We start from the raw sequence: 22,782 nt of genomic DNA, 5'->3' as shown, positions 1-22,782 counted from the left end.
TAGTAAGGATTGTATCATGGGAATACTTGAATTTATAGCACTCCCAGTGCCTGACATAAATGGATTTTAAAAAATTTTATTTTTAAAAAGGTAAGATTTTTTTTGGATACCTGGGTGGCTCAGTGGTTGAGCATCTGCTTTTGGCTCAGGTTGTGGGCAGGGAGCCTGCTTCTCCCTCTGCCTTTGTCTCTGCCTCTCTCTCTTTGTCTCTCATGAATAAATAAAATCTTTTAAAAAAATATATGGATATTTTTGTTAAAAATTCAAAATATGTTTTTTGTACTAAATAGTAATGAAATATTTTTATTATTTAAATTCCAGTGTAATTAGCAGGGCATGTTATATTAATTTGATATAGTGATTCAGCAGATCCATTTATTACTCAATACTCAAGATAAGTGTACTCTTAATTCCCTTCACCTATTTCACCTCTACCCACCAAGTCCCATCTGGTAACTGTTCTCTGTAGAGTCTGTTTTTTCGTTTGTCTCTCTTTTTTTCTTTTGTAAGTTTGTTTTGTTTCTTAAATTCCACATATGAGTAAAATCATATGTGGAATGATTTTCCCGACTGGCTTATTTCTCCACATATGAGTAAAATCATATGTGGAATGATTTTCCCGACTGGCTTATTTCATTAGCATTATACTCTAGATCCATTAATATTGCTGCAAATGGCAAGATTTTACTCTTTTTTATGACTGAATGATATTGTGCGTGTGTGTGTATCTTCTTGGAAAGAAGTTTCTATGGAAACTTGGGCTGCTTCCATAATTTGGCTATTGTAACTAATGCTGCAATAAACAGGGGTGCATATATCTCTTCATATTAGTGTTTTTGTAATCTTTGGATAAATAAATATCCAGTAGTGTGTACTGGATCATAGGGTAGTTCTATTTTTAATTTTTTGAGGAACCTCCATACTGTTTTCTACAGCGGCTACATTCTCAACAGTGTATGAGGGTTTCTTTTTCTCCACATCCTAGTCAACACTTGTTTCTTGTGTTTTTGATTTTAGCTATTCTGACAGGTGTGAGGTGATAACTGCATTGTGGTTTTGATTTGTATTTCCTCGATGATGAGTGATGTTGACCATGTTTTCATGGGTCTCTTTGCCATCTGTCTGCAGAGAAATAAATGTCTGTTCATGTCTTCTGCCCATTTATTAATTGAATTTTTTTTGTTTGTTTTCTTTGGATTTTTTTTGTGTTGAGTTGTAGATGTTCTTTATATATTTTGGATACAAATCCTTTATAAGATATGTCATTTGCGAATATCTTCTCCCATTCAGTAGGTTTTCTTTTAGTTTTGTTGGTTATTTCTTTTGCTGTGTAGAAGCTTTTATTTTGATGTAGTCTTAATAGTTTATTTTTGCTTTTGTTTCCCTTGTCTCAGGAGACCTCTAGAAAAGATGTTGGCACAGCCAATGTCAGAGAAATTATTGCCTATGCTCTCTTCCATGATTTTTATGGTTTCAAGTCTCACATTTAGGTCCTTAATCCATTTTGAACTTATTCTCGTGTGTGATATAAAAAAAAAAAATGTCCCATTCTTTTGCATGTAGCTGTCAAATTGTCCCAGTACTATTTGTTGAAGAGACTTTTTGCCCCATTGCATAGTCTTGCCTCCTTTGTCAAGTTTATTTCTGGGCCTTCTGTTCCATTGATCCTTGTGTCTGTGTTTGTGGCAGTACCATACTATTTTGATTACTACAGCGTTGTAATATAACTTGAACTCTGGAATAATGATGCCTCCAATTTTCTTTTTCAAGATTTGCTTTGGTAATTTAGGATCTTTTGTGGTTCTATATAAATTTTAGGATTATTTGTTCTAGTTCTGTAAAAAATGCTATGGGTGTTTTGATAGGGATTGCATTAAATCTGTAGATTGTTTTGGGCAGTGTAGACATTTTAACAGCATTTGTTCTTTTAATCCACAGACATGTGTTTTATAGTTTTTAGAATACAGATCTTTCACCTCTTTGGTTAAGTTTATTCCTAAACATTTTATTATTTTTAGTGCAATTGTAAATGGGATTGTTTTCTTATTTTTCTTTCTGCTATTTCATTATTAGTGTATAGAAATACAATGGATTTCTGTACATTGATTTTCTATCCGGCAAATTTAGTGAATTTATCTATCAGTTCAGGTATCTGTAGATAGAGAAATAGAAAACTTAAAAGACTAAAAAACCTAAAAAACTTGTGAATAGTGAAAGTTTTACTTTTTCTTTGCCTGTTTGGGTGCCTTTCATTTCTTTTGTTGTTTGATTTCTGTGGCTAATGGCTAAGACTTCCAGTGCTGTGTTGACTAAAAGTGGTGAGAGTGGGGCGAGGCCTCCTTGTGGTCGTCCTGATCTTAGGAGAAAAACTCTCAGTTTTTGAGTATGATGTTTGCTTGGGTTTTTCATATACAGCCTTTCTTATATTGAGATATGTTCCCCCTAAACCTACTTTGTTGAGGGCTTTTATTATGAATGGATGTTGTATTCTGTCACATGCTTTTTCTGCATCTATTGAAATGATTACATGGTTTTTATCCTTTCTTTTGTTGATGTGATGTGTCACATTGATCAATGTGTGAATATTGAACCCAAATGGTTTTTTAAAATGTTACTTGAATAAACTAATAAAATCTTGGACTTGGTAGCACTTTAACTTAATAACTGACCACATGGAAAATTGGTGAGGAGAAATCAAACAGAAATAAGTAAATCAATAGTGTTAAGATTCAAGGGTATTTATAAAATTTACTTAAGAAAACTCTTTAAGAAGTGAGCATATTTGCGCATATATATTAGTAGGTGTTACTAATTAGGAGGTAGTCTTTTGTGTTCATTAAAAATAATCTTTGACATTCATAAATAACCTAAGAGAGAACATAATTTGTTAGTATTTGTTCACTACAGTAATTTTTTAAAGTAATGCGTTGTCTTTTTAAAACTCACTGTTTGGAATGACCTTCACATTAGTTATCTTTGTGGGGCACCTGGGTGGCTCAGTGATTGAGCGTCTGCCTTTGGCTCAGGTCGTGATCCCGGAGTCCAGGGATTGAGTCCTGTATCAGGCTGCCCACAGGGAGGCTGCTTCTCCATCTGCCTGTGTGTCTGCCACTCTCTGTGTGTCTCATGAATAAATAAATAAAATCTTAAAAAAATAAGTTAGGAATCTTTGTCAATTTAAAGCCAAGTGTAATTTTGAAACAAGGATTAGAAAAAGAAAAAATAAATCTTGGCTATTTCCCAGCAATAAGATTCCATCTTGTAATTTCATAGTGAAAATATTTTTATTTATTTTTATTATTTTAATAATGAATAACCCAATTTTAGATTATTGATGGTAGTAATCCATTAAGAAAAATCAATTGTGCATTTTTACAAAATACTTTGCTCAGGAATCCATCAGGCATTCCTCATGCTATCTCCAGTTGAAATATCACGATGGTACTACTAGATGAAAAGCCCCTGAATATTCCTAGAAGTAGCCAGCAAATTGAAACACATCTGACTACAGTTTGCAGTGAGGAAAGAGAAATATGAAATGTTTATATTCTTTTCTATTCATAGTAAATTTTACTGTTAACCAGTGGCCGGTTCAGATGTACCAGTTAGGTACTAGCATTTTGTGTATAGAAAATGTGACTTTGCATTGTATTTTTACCATGAAATTATATGATGGTAAAAAGTTTTGAATGGTTAGGAGAATTCTTTGAAGTTTTCTCTTTAACCTTTTTTTGGTAAGTGGGAAACAAGAGCATGGATTTCTTTTTTACTCAAAAACTAGATTGGGATTTTTGTTGAACACATAGTAATACATTAAGTATTATTACTGTGATGTATTAAGATATTGTAGTGCTAATTATATTTTTTCTTGTCTTTCTTTCTTCAGGAATATGGTATTGGCTGAGAGATGTGTATTGCTAAGTGCTGAAATCTTAAAAAGCCAAAGCAAATATTCAGAGGCTGCAGCTCTGCTAATACGGTTGACTAGTGAGGTACTGAAAATGTATAGTAATTACTTTAGTAATAGTTCATAAATTTAAAAAGGTGTTTCTTTTTTTCTTGACGAGGGTGTGCAAGACATAAAAGTAGAGAGGATTTTCTTTTTGGGAATTTATAATATTGCTGCTTTATTTCTTGAATTAATTTTAAATGTATTTTAGAGATACATTTTTATTTATAGATTTTTAAGTCTACGTTATTACTAACCACAAATATGTATTGTACATCTTTAATGAATTAGATTCTGACTTATGCATAACAGTATATATTTAGATTCTTTTTTTTTTTTTTTAATTTTTTACCTTGAGTTTAGTGATATCCAATGTTACATTAGTGTTAGGTGTTCAACATAGTGATTCAGCTTCTCTATACATTAGGCTCTTCTCACCACAGGTGTAATTAACCATATGTCACATACAACACTATTACAGTATTGTTGACTGTGTTCCTTATGCTGCCTTTTATTCCTGTGAAGTACTTATTCCACAACCAGAGACGTGTATCTCCCACTCTCCCTCACTCATTTTGCCCATTTCCCTGTTCTCTTCCCTGTGGCAACCTTCAGTTTGTTCTCTGTATTTATAGGTCTGATTCTGCCTTTTGTTTATTCGTTTTAAGTTTCCACATATGAATGAAGTCATATGGTATTTGTCTTTTTCAGTCTGACTTGTTTCACTTAGCATAATACCCTCTAGGACCATCTAGAAGTTATTACAAATGGCAAGAGTTCATTCTTTTTTATGGCTGTATAATGTTCTATTGTATGTATATAAACCACATCTTCCTTATCCATTTGTCTATCCTGGGACTTCTGTTGCTTTCATATGTTGGCTATGTAAATAATGCTGCAGTAAACACAAGGGTCTGTATAGTTTTTTGAACCCGTGATTTCATTTTTGGGGGATAAATACAGAGTAGTGGAGTTACTGGATCATATGACATTCCACAGTGGCCATAACAATTTGCATTCCTAGGAGTGCATGAGAATTCCTTTTCCTCCACATCCTCACCAATATATGTTATTTCTTTACTTTTGATTTTAGCCATTTTAACAGTTCAAAGTGGTATCTCATTGTGGTTTTGATTTGCATTTTCCTGATAATGAGCAGTGTTGATCATCTTTTCATCAGTTTGTTGGCCATCTGTGTGTCTTCCTTGGAGAAATGTTTATTTAGGTCATCTACCCACTTTTTAACAGTATTATTTATGTTGTGGTGTTGAGTTGTTTAAGTTCTTTATATATTTTGGATATTAATCTCTTATTGGATATATCATTTGCAGATATCTTCTCCCAAACAGTATGTTGCCTTTTTGTTCTGTTGATGGTTTCTTTCACTGTGCAAAAGCTTTTTAAAGATATTTTTATTTATTTGAGAGAGAGAAAAAGAGCATGAATGGAGAGGAGAAGGGAGTGGGAAAAGCAGACTCCCACCTTGAGCAGGGAGCCTGTCACAGGGCTCAATCCCAGGACCCTGAAATCATGACCTGACTCGAAGGCAGATGCTTAACCAACTGAGCCACCCAGGTGCCCCTGTGCAAAAACTTTTTATTTTGATGTAGTCCTAATAGTTTAGTTTTGTTTTTGTTTCCCTTGCCTTTGGAGATGTATCTAGAAAAACATTGCTACAGTCAATGTCAGAGAAATTATTATATTCCCTTGTAGGATTTTTATGATTTCAGGTCTCAAATTTAGATCTTTAGCTTATTTTGAATTTATTTTTGTGTATGCTTTAAGAAAGTGATCCATTCTCATTATTTTGCAATTAATTGTCCAGTTTTCCCAGTACCATTTATTGAAGAGACTTTTCCCTGTTGTATATTCTTGCCTCCTTTGTCAGAGATCCATTGATCATATAAGGATCAACTTATTTTGGGGCTGTCTACTCTGCTCCATTTGTCTAAGTGTCTCATTCATGTGCCAGTGCCACACTGTTTTGAATTTTATAGCTTTGTAGTATATATCTTGTAATCTATATTTATGATATCTCTAGCTTTGTTCTTTTTTTCCTCAAGATTGCTTTGAGATCTTTTGTGGTTCCATACAAATTTTCATATTATTCTGTTTCTGTGAAAAATACAGTTGGTATTTTGGGGAAGAATTGTTTTTCTTTTCTTTCTTTCTTTTTTTTTTTTTAGAATTGTTTTTAATCTGTAGATTGCTGTGGGAAGTATGGTAATTTTAATAATAGTAATTCTTCCAGTTCACGATCATGAAATACCGTTACATTTATATGTGTCATCTTCAGTTTCTTTCATCATCGTCTTATAGTTTTCAGAGTACAGGTCTGTCACTTCCTTGATTAAGTTAATTCCTAGGTGTTTTATTCTCGGTGCAATTGTAAATGGAATTATTTTTTTATTTTTTTATTCATAATAATACTTAAACCAACATGCATGTGCATCTTTCTAATAGAAAATTGGTAACACAATGAGTAATCACTGAGGAATTTTTAATGTTTCACTAGTATGAATGTGTAAAAACAATCACTGTAAGCATTGAAAATAATCTATATTATGAATATTCCAGAAGATGAAAAGCAATCCATTTATAGTTGCTATTGAAAGTTTATAGTAGATACTATTTTGCATCACTAATAAGTATGTAATATATTATCTTTCTTTCCCATCTCCAAACTGGCCAACATTATTTGCATATTTGCCTTAATCTCAAAGAATAAATGTCTTTGTGTCACTACCAGGCATCTGCTGCAGGTGGTATAGGGTTAGATGTTTCTGACCATGTAAGCTCAAAGGTCTGTAGTTAAGGAGAAGGGATTGGTGGCTAGGGCTCAATTTCAAAGCTACTTTTATAGCCTGTAACTTAACTGTCTTCCTACTTTGTATCTGATTGGTAATAAATGCATCTAATAGGTAAAATTTGATAGATAATATGTTAATATTAAACAAAAATAAAAGTATGTATTTATATTTTTTTATTTGTTTAAAGATTTATTTATTTTAGAGAGAGAGGGAAAGAGAGTATCTCAAGCAGATTCCTCATGTTGCAGAGCCCACCATGGGGCCTGATCTCACAGCCCTAAAATCATAACCTGAATTGAAATAAAAAGTTGGACCCTTAATTTACTGAGCTACCCAGATGCCCCAAAGAGTGTTCATAGATGGAACGTTCCAGAAGATTCTCCTTCTCCTTCTTTTTGGTAAATTTAAATTCAAGTTAGTTAACATACAGCGTGATATTGGTTTCAGCAATAGAATGTAGTGGTTCATCACTAACACAACACCCAGTGCTTATCCCAACAAATACCCTTCTTACTGCCCATCACCCATTTAGCCTGTCTCCCTGCCCACATTCCCCTCCAGCAACCTTTAGTTCTCTATAGTTAAGAATCTCTTATGGTTTGCTTCCCTCTCTATTTTTATCTTATTTTTCCTTCCCTTTCTTGAAGTTCATATTTTATTTCTTATGTTCCACATGAGTGAAATCATATGATATTTGTCTTTCTCTGATTTATTTTATTTGGCATAATACACTGTAGTGTTCTATTCATGCTGTTGCAAATGGCAAGATTTCCATTCTTGATTGCTGAGTAATATTTCATTATTTATATATACCACAGCAGATATTATTAATTTGAATTGACTCCAGTCTTGTAAAGAGTGGTAGTGATTTTTTTTATATGTATGGCTAAAGACAGATTTTTTTAAATGAATGCTCAAGAACAAAATAAAATCAAACACTTCCTTTGCCTTTTAAATGTTGATATACCCTGTGGTTTTAATCCTCGGACCATTGTACTTTTGCTCTATACATTTTTTTGGTGATGGTTCTTAGTGATGATTTTCACTCTTAAGTCTTTCTTCAACACTGACCTCTTTTTGAGCTTTAGATTTGTAATGCCAGCTGCCTTTTAGACTTATCTACTTAGTATGTTTCCAAAGCACCTTGTGTCAGTATATCTATATACCAAACTCATAAACTTGGTTATCTTGTTGATCATGATTTAAAATTATGTTATAACTACATAGTTCCTTATCTGCTCAAGGCAGAAACTGAGAGATGTGCCTGTATTCTCCTATCCTATCAGTAATCCAGTTTTTAAAAAAATTTCTTAAATACGTTTTCTTTCTGTATCTCCAGATCATTTACTTCTTTCCCTCCACCCCACCCCTCTTTAAATTCCTCTTTCTACTGCCCTGGTTCACGTCTATAATGTCCTTCTGGACTGTGGCCCTTTTCCTCTTTGTTCCCTTGTCTCCTCATCCTTATATCAGTCCTGTGCTTCAGATAGTCTTCTACAATACCCCAGGTTGTCATAAATGTCTTTGTACTCCCCTCTCATATAGTGCTGTAAGACCTGACTTGTTATATTATATTGGAAATTATATTTAAGTTCTTGAGGGTAGAGAACTGTGTTGTCTTCTACATATTTATCCTTAGTGCCTGATACTGGCCTTGGCACATGGTATATCATTTACAGATGTTTGTTGAACTGAACCATTAATTATTCTAAAAAGGTTTTGGTAAGATATAACTAATTAGGTTAAAGGATGATATTAACAAGGTCGAATAATTGATATTGCATGGACACTGACTAGTATGAACAGTTGCTAGACATAAACTATTTGGTAGAGCTGAATATAGATTCTGGAGTGTGTTGATGTTTTGTATTGTAATAATCTTAATTTGGGTTTGAATATGTTGCTGTTTTTCAATGTAGGGATTATTAGTGAATGTAAAGGGAATTTATGGTTTAGGAGCTTGAATAAAAAACTGTTTGGAGCAAATTCTTGTCTGGATCGCAACCTTATTATTTTCTGTCATTGTTCTTTTTCTCTTCCAAGTTTGTTTTCACCTTTTCAAACCTGGATGACTTGTTTTGTCATGAAATTTGAAGATCTTTATCATTGTCATTGTTTTAGGGTGAGGCGTGGGGTGAGTGGTGGTACATTTCCCCAGAAATTGTCATTCACAAGTGGGTTTTTTGGTGCTATACCTTTCAGATAATTGAGATAACTTGGAAGTAAAGACTGCTAGGCATAGTGTGTATAAAGTCATACTAAATTTTAACTGCTAATTATATTTATTATATGCATTTTATCAATTAAAATGGCGTATAATATGTGAAAAGTGCACTTGTCTTGAGGATAGGGAACAGTTAAATACTCTTGAAATTAATGAATTAGGTTTCCCAGATTTTTGCTAGCACTGTTTTGGAAAACACAACTGTGAGGCCTGGGGAGAAAGAGTTGTACTTTGGCTTTATTTTTTGGAATGCAAATTTAATGGGCAAGTGGATCTTATTCTTATTATGCCCTGGGATTCTCAGGATGACAGAGCAAAACCAGGTAACAATAAAACATGCCAGTTACCACCACATAGGATGGTATGTCTGAATTTGGTGCTAAAGATGTGATGCTTTCCCCCTACTGTGTCTCTGTTTCTGTACTGAACATTTACTCTGGTCTTAATAACCTCTTTGTCTGTTACTGCATTTAAATACAGTAAATCAGTTTTTTACTATCAGGGATAGTAATAGCAGTTTTTACAAGTTTCTCTACCTTTGGAGGAACTGTTCCTGTAGTAAACTGATCAGCTCATGGCACCTTTCTTACTATAGCTACACGAGGAAAAAATCTGAAAGTTATCCTTGAGATTTGATTCATTTAAGTCTGTGTAACCAGTGCTACATTAGTTGTGTTTTTTATGGAAATGTTTATTGAAGCCTCTGCCTCAGACGATTTTCCTCCCACTATTTATCTTCATATTTTAATTCATTTGCAGTTTTTAAAAAAAACTATCTCTTGGACTATGGGCACAGTTCATAGGCTGGAATTCCTATTGAAATAGTATCACAGATTTTTTTTTTCTTAGTTTCTTATAGAGCATATGTAATACATTTGTCATATAGGTATGAAGTACTAAAAATTTTATTCAACTCCTTCAAAGCATCTGCTTTCTAGATAAAACTGTCGCTTTGTGAAATTCTTTCATTTTTCTTTCATCAACACTGAAGGCAGTTGTCATTCTTTTCAGGCTATTTTTTTTCTTTTAAAGATTTTATTTATTTATTCATGAAAGACACAGAGGAGAGAGAGGCAGAGACGCAGGCAGAGGAAGAAGCAGGCTCCATGCAGGGAGCCTGATGTGGGACTTGATTCCAGGATTCCAGGATCACACCTTGGGCCAAAGGCAGGCACTAAACCGCTGAGCCACCCAGGGATTCCCTTAGGCTATTTTTTGGTATAAAGCAATATCTTTTCTACTTTAGGTGTCATTGTAAGAGACACAGAAGAACAAAGTTGCTGTGAGTCATGGGAATAGGGCATTCAGCTCAGCAGATTGATTCTTTCTCAGACAACTGCCATACTGGATGCAAGAGTCAGATTTTGCTTCCACTAAATTAATATATGCCGTGGACTTCCTGGTCTCTTCTAAATTGGTCAGCCCTTGAGAATTAAATTTGACAATGCTGAGGGTTTACTGTGCTGGTCTCAATTGGATTATACATTAGAATCATTTACACACCACCAAAAATATCTAGGGCATTTTCTTTATCTTAATCAGAATATCCAGGATTGCTGCCCTTCCAAGTTTTCCAGTTTAATGAAGCCTCATAGACAATTAAAAAAATAAGTATGTATTTATGCTGTATGTCTGTATGTGACTGCATGGGTTTGTGTGCACATACTGGGAATAAACTTACAGCACTTAAAGAAAAAAGACTGAAATACTATTGAGAAGCCTAAATAAAATTTGAAAACAGAAGAAGTAATTAGAGGGACTTGCCTGTTCCAGATATTAAAATGTGTTATAAGGCTACAGAAATTGTAACTGTTTATAGTGGTAAGAATAGACAGAGTAATGGAATAGAATGATAATTTAAATACGACATGTGATTAGGTGTCATTTAAAATTAGTGAGGAATGTTAGGTTATTCACTTAAATGGTATTATGACATCTAGCTTTTTGGGGTGTGGATTCTTACCTTACTTGCTACATAGCTTGATTAAGTTTATGATATGAAAAAATGAAACAGACTCCTAACAGAATATATAAGAAAGTATTTTTTTCTTTTAAATCTAAGAATGATAGCTTTTTTTCTTGTTTGTTGCTGTATCTTGAAGTCATAGAGGCAAAAGATAGTATGCTTGACTACTGAAGAAAAACTCATGTCAAAACTGGGAAATACTATTTACAAATGTATGATGACAAGGCCTAATATTGAATAAGTGTGCAAAGGGCTCTTACAAACCACATAATCATAAAAACCTATTCACAAAAGAGTATAAATGAGCAATTCACAGAAAAAATACAAAGACCCTTAAACATATGAAAAGATTACCAGCCTTACCATTAAAATGTATGTTGGGGAGCAGTGTCATTGTTTTTTTTTTTTTTATTAAAGAGATAAAAACCTTTAAAAATAATATTTGGCTGGGTGAGTGGAAAACATACATTCTCATTCTGTTGATGAGATTATATATTGGTACTACTTTTTTGGTAGCAGTTTGGCTCTATCGATTAGAATTTGAATGATATACATACATAGCTTTCATTAACTCAGCGGTTCTACTTTCAGAAATGTGTCTTAAGAATACATATAATTACTCAATGGTTTTATAAAGATGTTCATCAAAGCACTTTTGTAGAAATAAAAGTAATAAACAATATTAAATCAGTCAATTGGAGACTATTAATAAATTATGGTATATTTATATAATAGGATACAATGTAGCTTTTTTTAAAGATTTTTTATTTAAAAAAATAAATAGTTTATAGACACAGAGAGAGAGAGAAGGAGAGGCAGAGACACAGACAGAGGGAGAAGCAGGCTCCATGCTGGGAGCCCGACGCGGGACTCAATCCTGGGACTCCAGGATTGCGCCCTGGGTCAAAGGCAGGCTCCAAACCGCAGAGCCACCAGGGATCCCCAAAATGTAGCTTTAAAAGAAATAAGAGATGTAGATGTAAAAACCTTTTAAAAGAAATAAGAGATGTAGATATCTTGGAAGGATGTCCATGATACTATATTAAGTCCAAAAAATGAGATGAAGAATTCTCTGTATAATACCATTTATGTATGAAGAAGTATGTGTATTTTTAGAAAACTGTATGTATTTAACATAAAAACACAAATATAACACAAAAATGACAATACCAACACCTGGTAATTGTGGTTAACTCTGGCAAGTCAGATGAGGCATGGGATGGCGAAGAAAGATTCTCACTTTTTTTCCCCCAAATATTTATTCTTGAAGGAAAAAAAAAGTATTTTCTAAAGAAGAAAGCTTTTTCCTGAAAATTAAGAATGCACTTCCTAGTTCCCCTAAGTAATTCTGATGTAAACCCTTGGATGAGAACTGTGTGTCAATTGTACATTCCTGACGTTCCCACTTAATAGCTTTTGGATCTTACTTGGACAAAAACATGTATCATTTAGTTTCTGTTATAAGGGGGTTAAGATAGGTAATATCTGCAATTTACTGAATGCTTTCTAGATTGTTTCCTCAGATCTGTTTCCACTCTAATTTTGTAATTGCTGCGGACATAGTTATAATAGTCAATGATCTATCTGTGAGCACTTTTTTGATGTAACTATAATTTGTTGACATTACTGCATTTAAAGTAAATGTTTTCTGTTTTCAACTTTCCCTGGGGAAAATAATGGCAGCAGAACACATGGAAGGGCATGGTAAGTTCAGCTTAAGAATAGCTGAAAACCTAGAGAAAGTTTTGGTGAAAATGTTGTTGATACTTGATCAGCAACCTTCACTACTTTCTCTGTTATTTGTAAAGTGATGATGGCTCTTTGATTTGAAAGGTTGTCCTTATGGGTGAGGATGTAAAATGTGGTATCTGGTTTTTGTAGACAGTTGTAAGAGTCCATTGAAGTGGAAACTAATTTGAGTTGTACCATTTACTAATAACACCAGTAGCCGCTGATGATCTTTGAAGGGGAAACCTTCTAAACTTTTTAATGAAAAGCAGTCATTGTGGCATTCTTGAAATAAGCAAAATTAGGAATTACTCTTGTATAGAGTAAATTTAATAGAGGATAGTAGTAGATTAGATTATTTTATAATCTACACACATTCTCTTTTGTCTTTCTTTTTTTCTTGGATGGATGGAAATATGCTTTCAGATATCACAGATCAATTTCCTGAAGATTAGATTAGTGTGAATTTTGTTTTCTGTGCTCTCTTTTCTAGTTTATCTTTAATCACTATACCTGTATTCTCAGTTGATATACTTTTTTTGCCATTTGAAAAGGGATTGCATTTCTTCAGAGATCTATTACATACTGCATATCATTACCAGACATTTGGCTTTATGAAAAGTAAAAGAAAATATTTCATATAGGGGATTTTTTGAAGGATTTTAAGAAAAATTTGTGCTTATTGGAAGAAAGAATCATCAAGATTGGATTGCCCCTTGATCTCTGCCCTCAGATACACTTAAGTTAAATAGTGAATATGCTATATATTATTTTTAGAAAGTAAATGCTTTTTTACCAGTTATCTTTTTACTTTTAATTTTGTGAAGATAACCTTATTTTCCTTTAAACATTCAATAGGATTCTGATCTTCGAAGTGCACTTCTTTTGGAACAGGCAGCACATTGCTTTATAAATATGAAGAGTCCCATGGTTAGAAAATATGCATTTCATATGATATTGGCAGGCCATCGATTTAGTAAAGCTGGGCAGGTGAGTACATTTTCTTAAAAAAAAAATGATAAGAACAAATAATTTATTTTAGTTTTTGTTATAATTTGTTATTTATTTTATAAATGTATATTATTTGTCAATTTTTTATTATTCGAAATTAATCCTAAAAATGGGAGTAAATTTTGTTCTGAGATAATGTGTTATATTGGTAAGGGCATGAGATGGGGATTTAGATAAATGCTTACAACTTAGATTAAGTTACTTCTCTGAGCCACACTTTTTGTATTTATTTTGGAATTTTGCCCAAATTTTTGTGAGGTTAAACCAAAATCATATACATAAGGGTGGGATGTACAGAATGCATTCAAGCAATTTTAATTATCCTTCCGGTGGTTGGACTCGCTCTACTTCAGCTCTGGTCTTCTGTTATCTCTCAAAGTGCCTTATAATGATATTTACTAAATATTTAATGAGTAGAAATCATCTCTTTCTTGTTCCTGCTGCCAGGGAAAGATCTTTATCTTTTTATTGCAATTTCTCCAGCCCCATTTGCCACCTTAAGCATTAGTTGGAAGGAGTTTTGCTGGAGACAGAGTGGTAGCAGCTTAAGTGGTGATTTACTATAAATATAGATAAGTGTGGATTGAAGAATCATCTCTGTATTACTGGGACTATACTAGGAGCCTAGCATGTACCCATAAAACCATGATCTTATCTCTTAAGGAGCTTTTTATATGGTAGAGGACTATGAGGATTTAAAAAAATTTGGTTAATATGAATTTTTAGGAACATACTTATATTTTTAAAGTCTGTGCTAACCAAACACGTCAGTGTTTTAAATCATCTGTTATGGGATGCCTGAGTGGCTCAGTGGTTGAGCATCTGCCTTTGACTCAAAGTGTGATTTTGGGTTCCTGGGATTGAGTCCCATATTGGGCCCCTGGCAGGGAGCCTGCTTCTCCCTCTGCCTATGTCTCTGCTTTTCTGTTGGTGTCTCTCATCAATAAATAAAATCTTTTAAAAAAAATTAATAAGTCATCTGTTATTGCAAAGGCATAAAGAAACAAGTGTTCAAAAGTTATTCTCAATTTTGTGTAAAAATGCCATGATTTTAAAAAAACAAATATTTCAAGTTTGGGTTCATTCCTCTTTTTTTGGAAACTGACAAATTATAGAAAATAGGTGAACTTGCTTTATAGTAGATGCAAAACTAAAAATATTTATAAAAATAAACATTTTTTTATAATAACTGATACACTCCATCAACGAGAATTTCTCAGGTTCTAAAGTGGAACAAAATTTAAAACTATCATTTTTTTTTAAAGATTTTATTTGTTTGTGAGAGCCAGAGAGAGGCAGAGACTTAGGCAGAGGGAGAAGCAGGCTCTCTGCAGGAAGCCTAAAGCAGAACTTGATCCCAGGACACTGGGATCATGACCTGAGCCAATGGCAGACTCTCAACTACTGAGCCACCCAGGCGCCTCTAAAACTATCATTTTCCACAGCCATTCTTCCAAAGTAAATGTAAATGCATTTGTAAATGCATCTGAAACATGTTATCCCATTGTTTATCTTTATTTAAAAGTATTTTATTCAAAAATTTACAAAATGTAATAAGCATGTGGTTCTCTTTGCTTGGGAAGCAAATTAAATACCCCATTAGGAATGATCCATTGCCTCTAATTAAAAATAAGTCCTCCTTTTTCCGTATCTTTGTCTACTTTTGTGAATGGTTTCATTTATGAACATGATGATGTTATTGGAACTGGAAACAGTTGCTTATATTTCATCTTCTGAAATTATAGGGCATATTGCTTCTAGGAAATGGGCACAAATTAAAAATTCTACATTTGTAGTAGGTTGACATATATTTACTTTTTGGCTTATTAATTATCTTTAACTAGTTATCTAATGGAGTTTATGATTCTGAGGTACCCAGTTTTGTGTTTTGTGACTACTCTGTATATACCCTGCATCCAGGAACTCTCTTTCTCAGATACTGTAGAAACTGAAAACATACCTAGAAGTGTCTTTCTATTGACAAAACAAATATATATCCTCCTGTAGTTGGTGAAGAACAGTATCTTTCTTTGAAGGTGGGACGCAGAACACAATTGTGACTGAGGCAAAGTTGTTTTTGAGAAGTACCACCTTTTCATGACATTTCCATTAAAATATGTGTTGGCAGGGACGAGAGGACAGTAGAGATCATGTGTGTGTATATAGGAATGCTATTTCTCAGTCCTCTCTGAGCGTTCATGCTGGATTGCTTATCTTGGGCCCAGCATTTTTTTATAGTTCCTTTTTTTAATCATTGGTTTTCCATTAACAATTATCAGCAAGTAAAAGGCATTTAAAAAAAAAAAAGAACTGGTATTAACAAAGATTAAAATTAGTAAAAAAAATTTAAGAAAGTGCTAGGGAGGGTATATGTGTTTGTGTCCAGTATACCCCTGGACAGTGTTTCAATTTTCACTTTAAAAGGCAGACTTTAAATCTTGTTACCTTTTAAATCTCTTTAGGTGCTTTTCCAAGAAATCCTAACAAATGCACTTGAACTTTACATTTTGACACATTGTTTCTCTGTATCTCTCTGTATCTCTTAGTTTTTAAGACTCAGTGTTTGTGTTCCTTTTTACTAAATGTAGTATGGAGATTAGGGGTGTTTTTTCAAGAAACATTAATTATTTTGAAACACTGTCAAGCTTCCAAAAAAGTTACAGATACAGTTCAGAAACTTCACCTAAGCAATTTGATAGTTCTCCACCTGGTGCCTCATTACCCCTAAATACTTCAGGACATATTTGCTATTTCCTAGAAATGACTTTTTCTCCTGTATAACCATAATGCAACAATCAAATTAAGAATTTAGTGCTAATACAGTACCACTAGCTAATTTTCAGACCCTATGTAGGTTTTAACAATTGTACCATAAATATCCTTTGTATTATAAAGATCCTGTTCAGAAGGATCCTTTGACTTTATGACCTTGATACTTTTGAAGATTACAGGCCAATTACTTTATAGAGTGTCCCGCAATTCAGGTTTGATGTTTCCTTATGATGAGATTCAAATTGGGTATCTTCTTTGTAGGAATATCACAGAAGAGAGACTGAGTTCTAAAATTGCATGATATTAAGTGACAGGTGATTTTGCTTTACTTGAATTATTTACCAAGAAAACATTTCTTTTAAAAAAACAAGCAGTCCTGGATATACATAGTACAAAGTATGTAATCCACCCTGGAGAGGGAGTAATAGATACAAGCGTATACTCTGAAGCAAAAGGTTTAGTGGAGTGAATCCTCTTCCCTGGTACCAAATACCAGTTTTAAGATAGAGGTTTAGTTCAGAGGGTAGCAGTGATAGGTAAGTAACACCAGTATCTGTTTATGGGTATGGCAGTATGCAGCAGTGGGCAATAGAAAAGAATATACCATGCTCTTACTACCAAACAAAGCAGTGGTTTAAAAATGTGTATATGTATGTAAATATGTATACATACATACAGGATATTTTCATTCAACCCAATGCAGTGGTATAGAAATGACTGTACAAAATTAGTAAGATAGCTCTCAGTTATAAAACAACAACCTAATTCATGGCTCTGTATGTTACTGCTCTGAAAACTCCAGGTGATTTTTCATAAAATCATGATTATTTCTGACTTCTTAGACTTCCTGCCCTTGGACAAAGCAGTTACTTGCCTGCTTTAGGACCTCTTGGTTTTTAGTAATAATTGCAAGGGGGTCTTCATAAATGTTAGTTTCATTTTCTCATCATTCCAGTCTCGGTTAGAAGAAGCACCAATTACCAGGTATGTGTTTATGTGTTTATTTTTTCTAGTCCAAGAGAAATTTGGATATTAATACTTTATTTTCTTACAGAAAAAGCATGCTTTACGCTGTTATTGTCAAGCCATGCAAGTTTACAAGGGAAAAGGCTGGTCTCTTGCAGAGGATCACATTAACTTCACCATTGGGCGCCAGTCGTATACCCTTAGACAACTGGACAATGCGGTGTCTGCTTTTAGGCATATTTTAATCAATGAAAGTAAACAATCTGCTGCTCAGCAAGGGGCCTTCCTCAGAGAGTATCTTTATGTTTACAAGGTGAATACTTATTTTCAGTAGTAGATACTAAAATTATATTTAAGTCATTAGTAAGAAGCATAATCAATATTGTCTAGCAAGAATTTAATAAAATGGTTTGCTTAGAATTTATGTCATTGTCTAGCATAATAAAGTGTGGTAGGCTATGCTATTTGGTCATAGATCTGAGTTGCATTGCCCTTCTATATTTCTTTAAAAGAAAATTTTAATATTCCAGTAAACATTTAATTTGTGGCTATTCTTGGAACTTAAAAAAAATGTCATAAGCTTTCTGGACTGCTTCTTCATTATTACTAATTTTTAATCATAACTGATTTTATAATATATTGGCTATTCATACCACACTTTGAAAAATATACATTCTTTTCCTTTCTGGGTCTGTGGTAAGTAGACATATTATTATGGTCTAATCCAGAAAAATTAATAGGAAGGAGAAATACTTCACTGAGACAAGAGGATAGAAAATATAAAACATTGTTTTACAGGAAAATTTATTTTTAAATTTTTTAAAATTTAAAATCTTTTCGGATTTTAAAATTTTTTCCTCAAGAGCTATGAATAATGAATATTTTATCTATCCTGCAGAAAATACCCATTTATGCTTTATTAATTTGAGATTATATGGGTTAGAAGTTTGGCAGCTGGGATGCTATAATGGGTCACAGGAAGTGAAGTGCATACCAAAATAATATTTGGAAGTTTTAACATCCAAAGAGAGCTAAACTAGCTGAGTAATTTTAGGAAGATTCTCTTTGCCAGAATAAATTTTATCTAAATTTTTTATGACTGATACATTAAGTAAGACTAGTAATTCCTTATCTTAATATTCTTGTTTAAAATGTTTTTAATATCTTATATATTAAAAAAATGAGGCAAATATGAAGAAAGTGGAATTTTCTCAAAAAATCTTTTTTCTCTTGTGTTTCTCCTAGAATGTAAGTCAGCTATCACCAGATGGTCCTTTACCACAGCTACCTTTACCATATATTAACAGTTCAGCAACACGGGTTTTCTTTGGCCACGACAGACGACCAGCAGATGGTATGTAAAATTTTGTTTGGCCTTGTTATCTAGTGACTATTTTTTAAGTTTTTTTTTTTTTTTTAAATCTTATTTAAGAAATGATGTTGTAATTGTTAAATAATATTTGAAAGTAAATAACCCTGTATTATATTACTTATCCTGCTACCTGAAGATAACCACTACTTAAGTGATTTTCCTCCAGCTCTAAAAGCTAAAAATAACAGCAAAATAGCTATAATTATAATGGGTTTTCTTATATAGTATAAAGAATGTTCATATTATTACATAATCTTATTAAACATTTTTAATGGCTGTGAGATACTCTATTCAGTATATAAAGTAAACTAACATTTACTTATTAAATAATTGGACTATTTCCTTCTTTTCCTTACATGAAATTATGTTGTGACGGACATTTTTGTGGACAAAACTTGTTTTCTTATTTTTTTATTATGGACATTTCAAATATACTTAGAAGCAGAGAACAGTTGCCAATACTCTGCTGTTCTTATTGTAAGACATTTTAAGATATAGGCTTATTTTCTTAGGATTGAACCTTAGAATGGTAGTACTGGGCCAAAAAGTATAAATACGTTAAAGTAAACTTTGTAATTCTAAGCATTCTTATATTTGAGCTAAATATGTTTCTCCTTGAGATTTAATTTAGTATTTTTTTAAAAAATATTTATCAATGAGTGCTTACGTGGTGCTGTTGGTTAAGTGTCTGAGTCTTGGTTTTGGTTTGGGTTGTGGTCTCAGCGTCATGGGATCAGGCCCTGCTTTGAGCTCTACACTCAGTGTGGAGTTGGCTTGAGACTCTGCCCTTCCTCACCCCTTTCCTCTCTAAAACAAATAAATATTTTAAAAAATATATATTTATCAAGATGTTTATGGCAACATTGGTTTTAATAGCAAAAAAAGTGAAATGAACAGCCCTGGTGGCGCAGCGGTTTAGCGCCTCCTGCAGCCCAGGGTGTGATCCTGAAGGCTCGGGATCGAGTCCCACGTTGGGCTCCTTGCATGGAGCCTGCTTCTCCCTCTGCCTGTGTCTCTGCCTATCTCTCTCTGTGTGTTTCTCATGAATAAATAAATAAATACATCTTTTTTTTTAAAAAAAAATAAAGTGAAATGATAGATGTGTTGATAAATTTTGGCATATTTATACAATGGGCTCATACTGTAGGAAATAAATGAAATTGTTCTACATGTTTCAATATGGATAATACACCATCATGGTGAGTAAAAAAGTTACAGAATGATCAAACATAATTCCATTTATATAAATTTCAAGCATACAAATCAATTCTGTGCATTGTTTTTGTATACTCATGTGGTAAGGTAAAAAACAAATATAGTTGAGAACACTGTATTTCAGCTTTGGAATAGCTCTGGAAAAAAGTGCTAGTGGAGGTGGAGAGTCCTAGGATTTGAGAGGGTTACTCAGAGGACAGTAACTCTATTTGTAACATTTATTGTATAAAAAATATTTGGGATCTTATAACAAATGGTGATATTTGTTAAATTTCAATATATAAATATTTGTTATTCTCCTGTGTTTCTGTGTGTTTGAAGTATTTCATTTAAATTGTGGAATATTAGGAAAAATACATTCTTTTAGAGTCTAGAAGAAAAGAACATCAGTATTATAGGTCAAATTCCAGGTAGGCTAGGGTTAATGAGAGGATATTTTTCTTCAGATAAATAGGCAAGAGTATGTATATATATTTATTTGGATACCTTAGGTTTTTATTTGAAATATGTTATCATTTGAAATGTGATATGAAGGTTTATTCGAAATGTGTTAATAAACGTATGTTTGTGACTTTTATTTTTTTAGGTGAAAAGCAAGCAGCTACTCATGTAAGTCTTGATCAGGAATATGATTCTGAATCCTCTCAGCAGTGGCGAGAACTTGAAGAACAGGTTGTAGCTGTTGTTAACAGAGGAGTAATTCCATCCAATTTCTACCCCACACAATACTGTTTGAACAGTTATTCAGATAACTCAAGATTTCCACTGGCAGTTGTAGAAGGTGATATACTTGAATTTTTATTCATGGATTTTTGTTTGTCTTATTTATAGCAGATAAAAGATAATTTTCTATGTGCCAAAAATCACTGGAAGCTAAGCATGAAAAAATAGGAAGCATAACTTCGCTGCATTTATAAAATCAGGCACAATGGGCTCTAATACTGGTATATACATACATTGTGCTATTGGAAGTTAGAATGACATTCGTTAGTACAGAGAAGTTGGGGGGAAATCTAGACGATTTCATTTTAAAACTGAATCCTGAATAAGTGGACATTTACAAGGTGGTAGAGGATAGTCTAGGCAGAGATGCAGAGCTATGAAAGTAAGGTGTATTCAGAGAATTGAAGCATGGGGTGATAGGTGGGATTTATTAAAGTTATTAATTTAGGCCTTTCTTTTGTAGAACCAATAACAGTGGAAGTGGCTTTTAGAAATCCTTTGAAGGTTCCACTTTTGCTGACTGATTTGTCATTGCTGTGGAAGTTTCAATCTAAAGATAGTAGTGGAAAGGATAATGAAGAAGTTAAAGAACTAGTAAGTTATTAAAAGGTATTTGTAATAAGCATGTTTTAGTAATCGCCTAACAGATGCATAACATTTCAATTTTTTGTTTAATGAGCTACACTTATCTTTTATGTTTATTTTTCCCAGTTATAAAAAGTATGACATATGCTTATTGTTGAAAATTAAGAATACAGAGAACATAGGGAATAAAGATAAAACTGTCTTCTTAGTATTTAGAAATAGTGACTTTAACAGTTTTCTGTATGTCTTTTCAATCATTTTCACTTGCATGCTTTCTCTCATGTATGGGATTCTTTCATATTATGTATGTTGGGTTTTTTTTTTCATTCTGTGTTGATTCATATGCATATTTTAATATTAAAATGTCTCAGTGTTTCATTTCTGTATAATGTTCCCTCATGGATGACCTATAAGCTCTCCTAATATCTCTCCCCTGATAGTTGTTTTAGAAGTTCGCATATGTTTACTATTATATTAATACAGTGGTGAAAATTTAGATGTATAGTTTTTTTATCCTTATCATTTTTGTAGTAGAGATTCCTGGGCATGAAGTTAAAGCATTTTCAGGGAATATGTTATTTTAGTACTCTCTTGGTTTCCAAAAAAGGTTATACCAGTAAGCTTTTACCAATAATATATGGGATTGCATATCTTATTTTTGCAGCATTAAGTATTCTTATTTATAAAAAAAAATCTTTAGATTTGATTGGTAAGAAAAATGCAATTTTACTTTATTTTTTTCTATCTCATTCTTTAATTTCTGGTAAAGTTTAAGTTTTTCTATTTTTTTATGGATTGTCTTTATATATACATATTTCTTTTCTTTATTTATGTCTGTGATAAGCTCTTTAAGATAGTTATTTTTGAAGCAGGAATGACTTGAACAAATAATTTTCATTACCAAGCTGATTGTAACAGAAATAACTAGGACAGTACATTTTTTACTCATTTATTAGGTTATTCACTATAGTATATAACTTTAACCTCTTTATACTACCTTGTTATATGCTTTAATAACGTGGTAAATATTATTTTGGAACTGGCAAATATCCCAACATTTTGGCACTGATTAGTGGAGAGAGAACTTGAAAGAAGATATATGTCAACTTTATTATAAGTTATTTCTCTTGAAGTGTTTTGATTTCTAAAGATTGTCTTATTTAAAGTCTTAAGTCCATTAAAGACATTTTGTGATTATTTACACTCATTGTGAATAGTTTGAAAGATTGAGATTTTGTAGTAGGCTCTATTCTGACTGGAATTTTAGCAACCTCATGAATTTTTCTAATGTTTTTGGGTGCCTGGAGTACAAATTAGAAGTACACACACTGCTTTCTCTTGGAAAAATTTTTTTAAAGATCCATTAGCTTTTTAACGGTATTAGTCTGTTTAATATATTAGATTTTAAAGGAGGTTTATTAAAGTTAACTGAAAATTTTCATTGTGTATAATTTACACTTT

General features: G+C 32.8%; 1 protein-coding gene across 9 annotated transcripts in view; it reads left to right on the top strand.

Annotated features, from left to right (window-relative positions):
• TRAPPC8 (trafficking protein particle complex subunit 8) overlaps positions 1-22,782 on the top strand; it is an 87,720-nt gene that overhangs the window by 30,941 nt on the left and 33,997 nt on the right. For 7 of the 9 annotated variants that reach the window (XM_077900359.1, XM_077900358.1, XM_077900363.1 and 4 more), the window contains 7 exons: positions 3,887-3,992; positions 12,633-12,653; positions 13,536-13,667; positions 17,515-17,739; positions 18,672-18,780; positions 20,600-20,794; positions 21,200-21,330. In XM_077900359.1, coding sequence (XP_077756485.1) covers positions 3,887-3,992; positions 12,633-12,653; positions 13,536-13,667; positions 17,515-17,739; positions 18,672-18,780; positions 20,600-20,794; positions 21,200-21,330 — 919 coding nt within the window. The remainder of the gene's footprint in view (positions 1-3,886; positions 3,993-12,632; positions 12,654-13,535; positions 13,668-17,514; positions 17,740-18,671; positions 18,781-20,599; positions 20,795-21,199; positions 21,331-22,782) is intronic. The other 2 variants (XM_077900361.1, XM_077900360.1) reach the window with 1 other exon arrangement.

The sequence above is a fragment of the Canis aureus genome, chromosome 6 (assembly GCF_053574225.1).
Source record: "Canis aureus isolate CA01 chromosome 6, VMU_Caureus_v.1.0, whole genome shotgun sequence".
Taxonomy (NCBI): Eukaryota; Metazoa; Chordata; class Mammalia; order Carnivora; family Canidae; genus Canis; species Canis aureus.
Note: the sequence above shows the minus strand (reverse complement) of the source record. Positions and strands in the feature narration are given on the sequence as shown.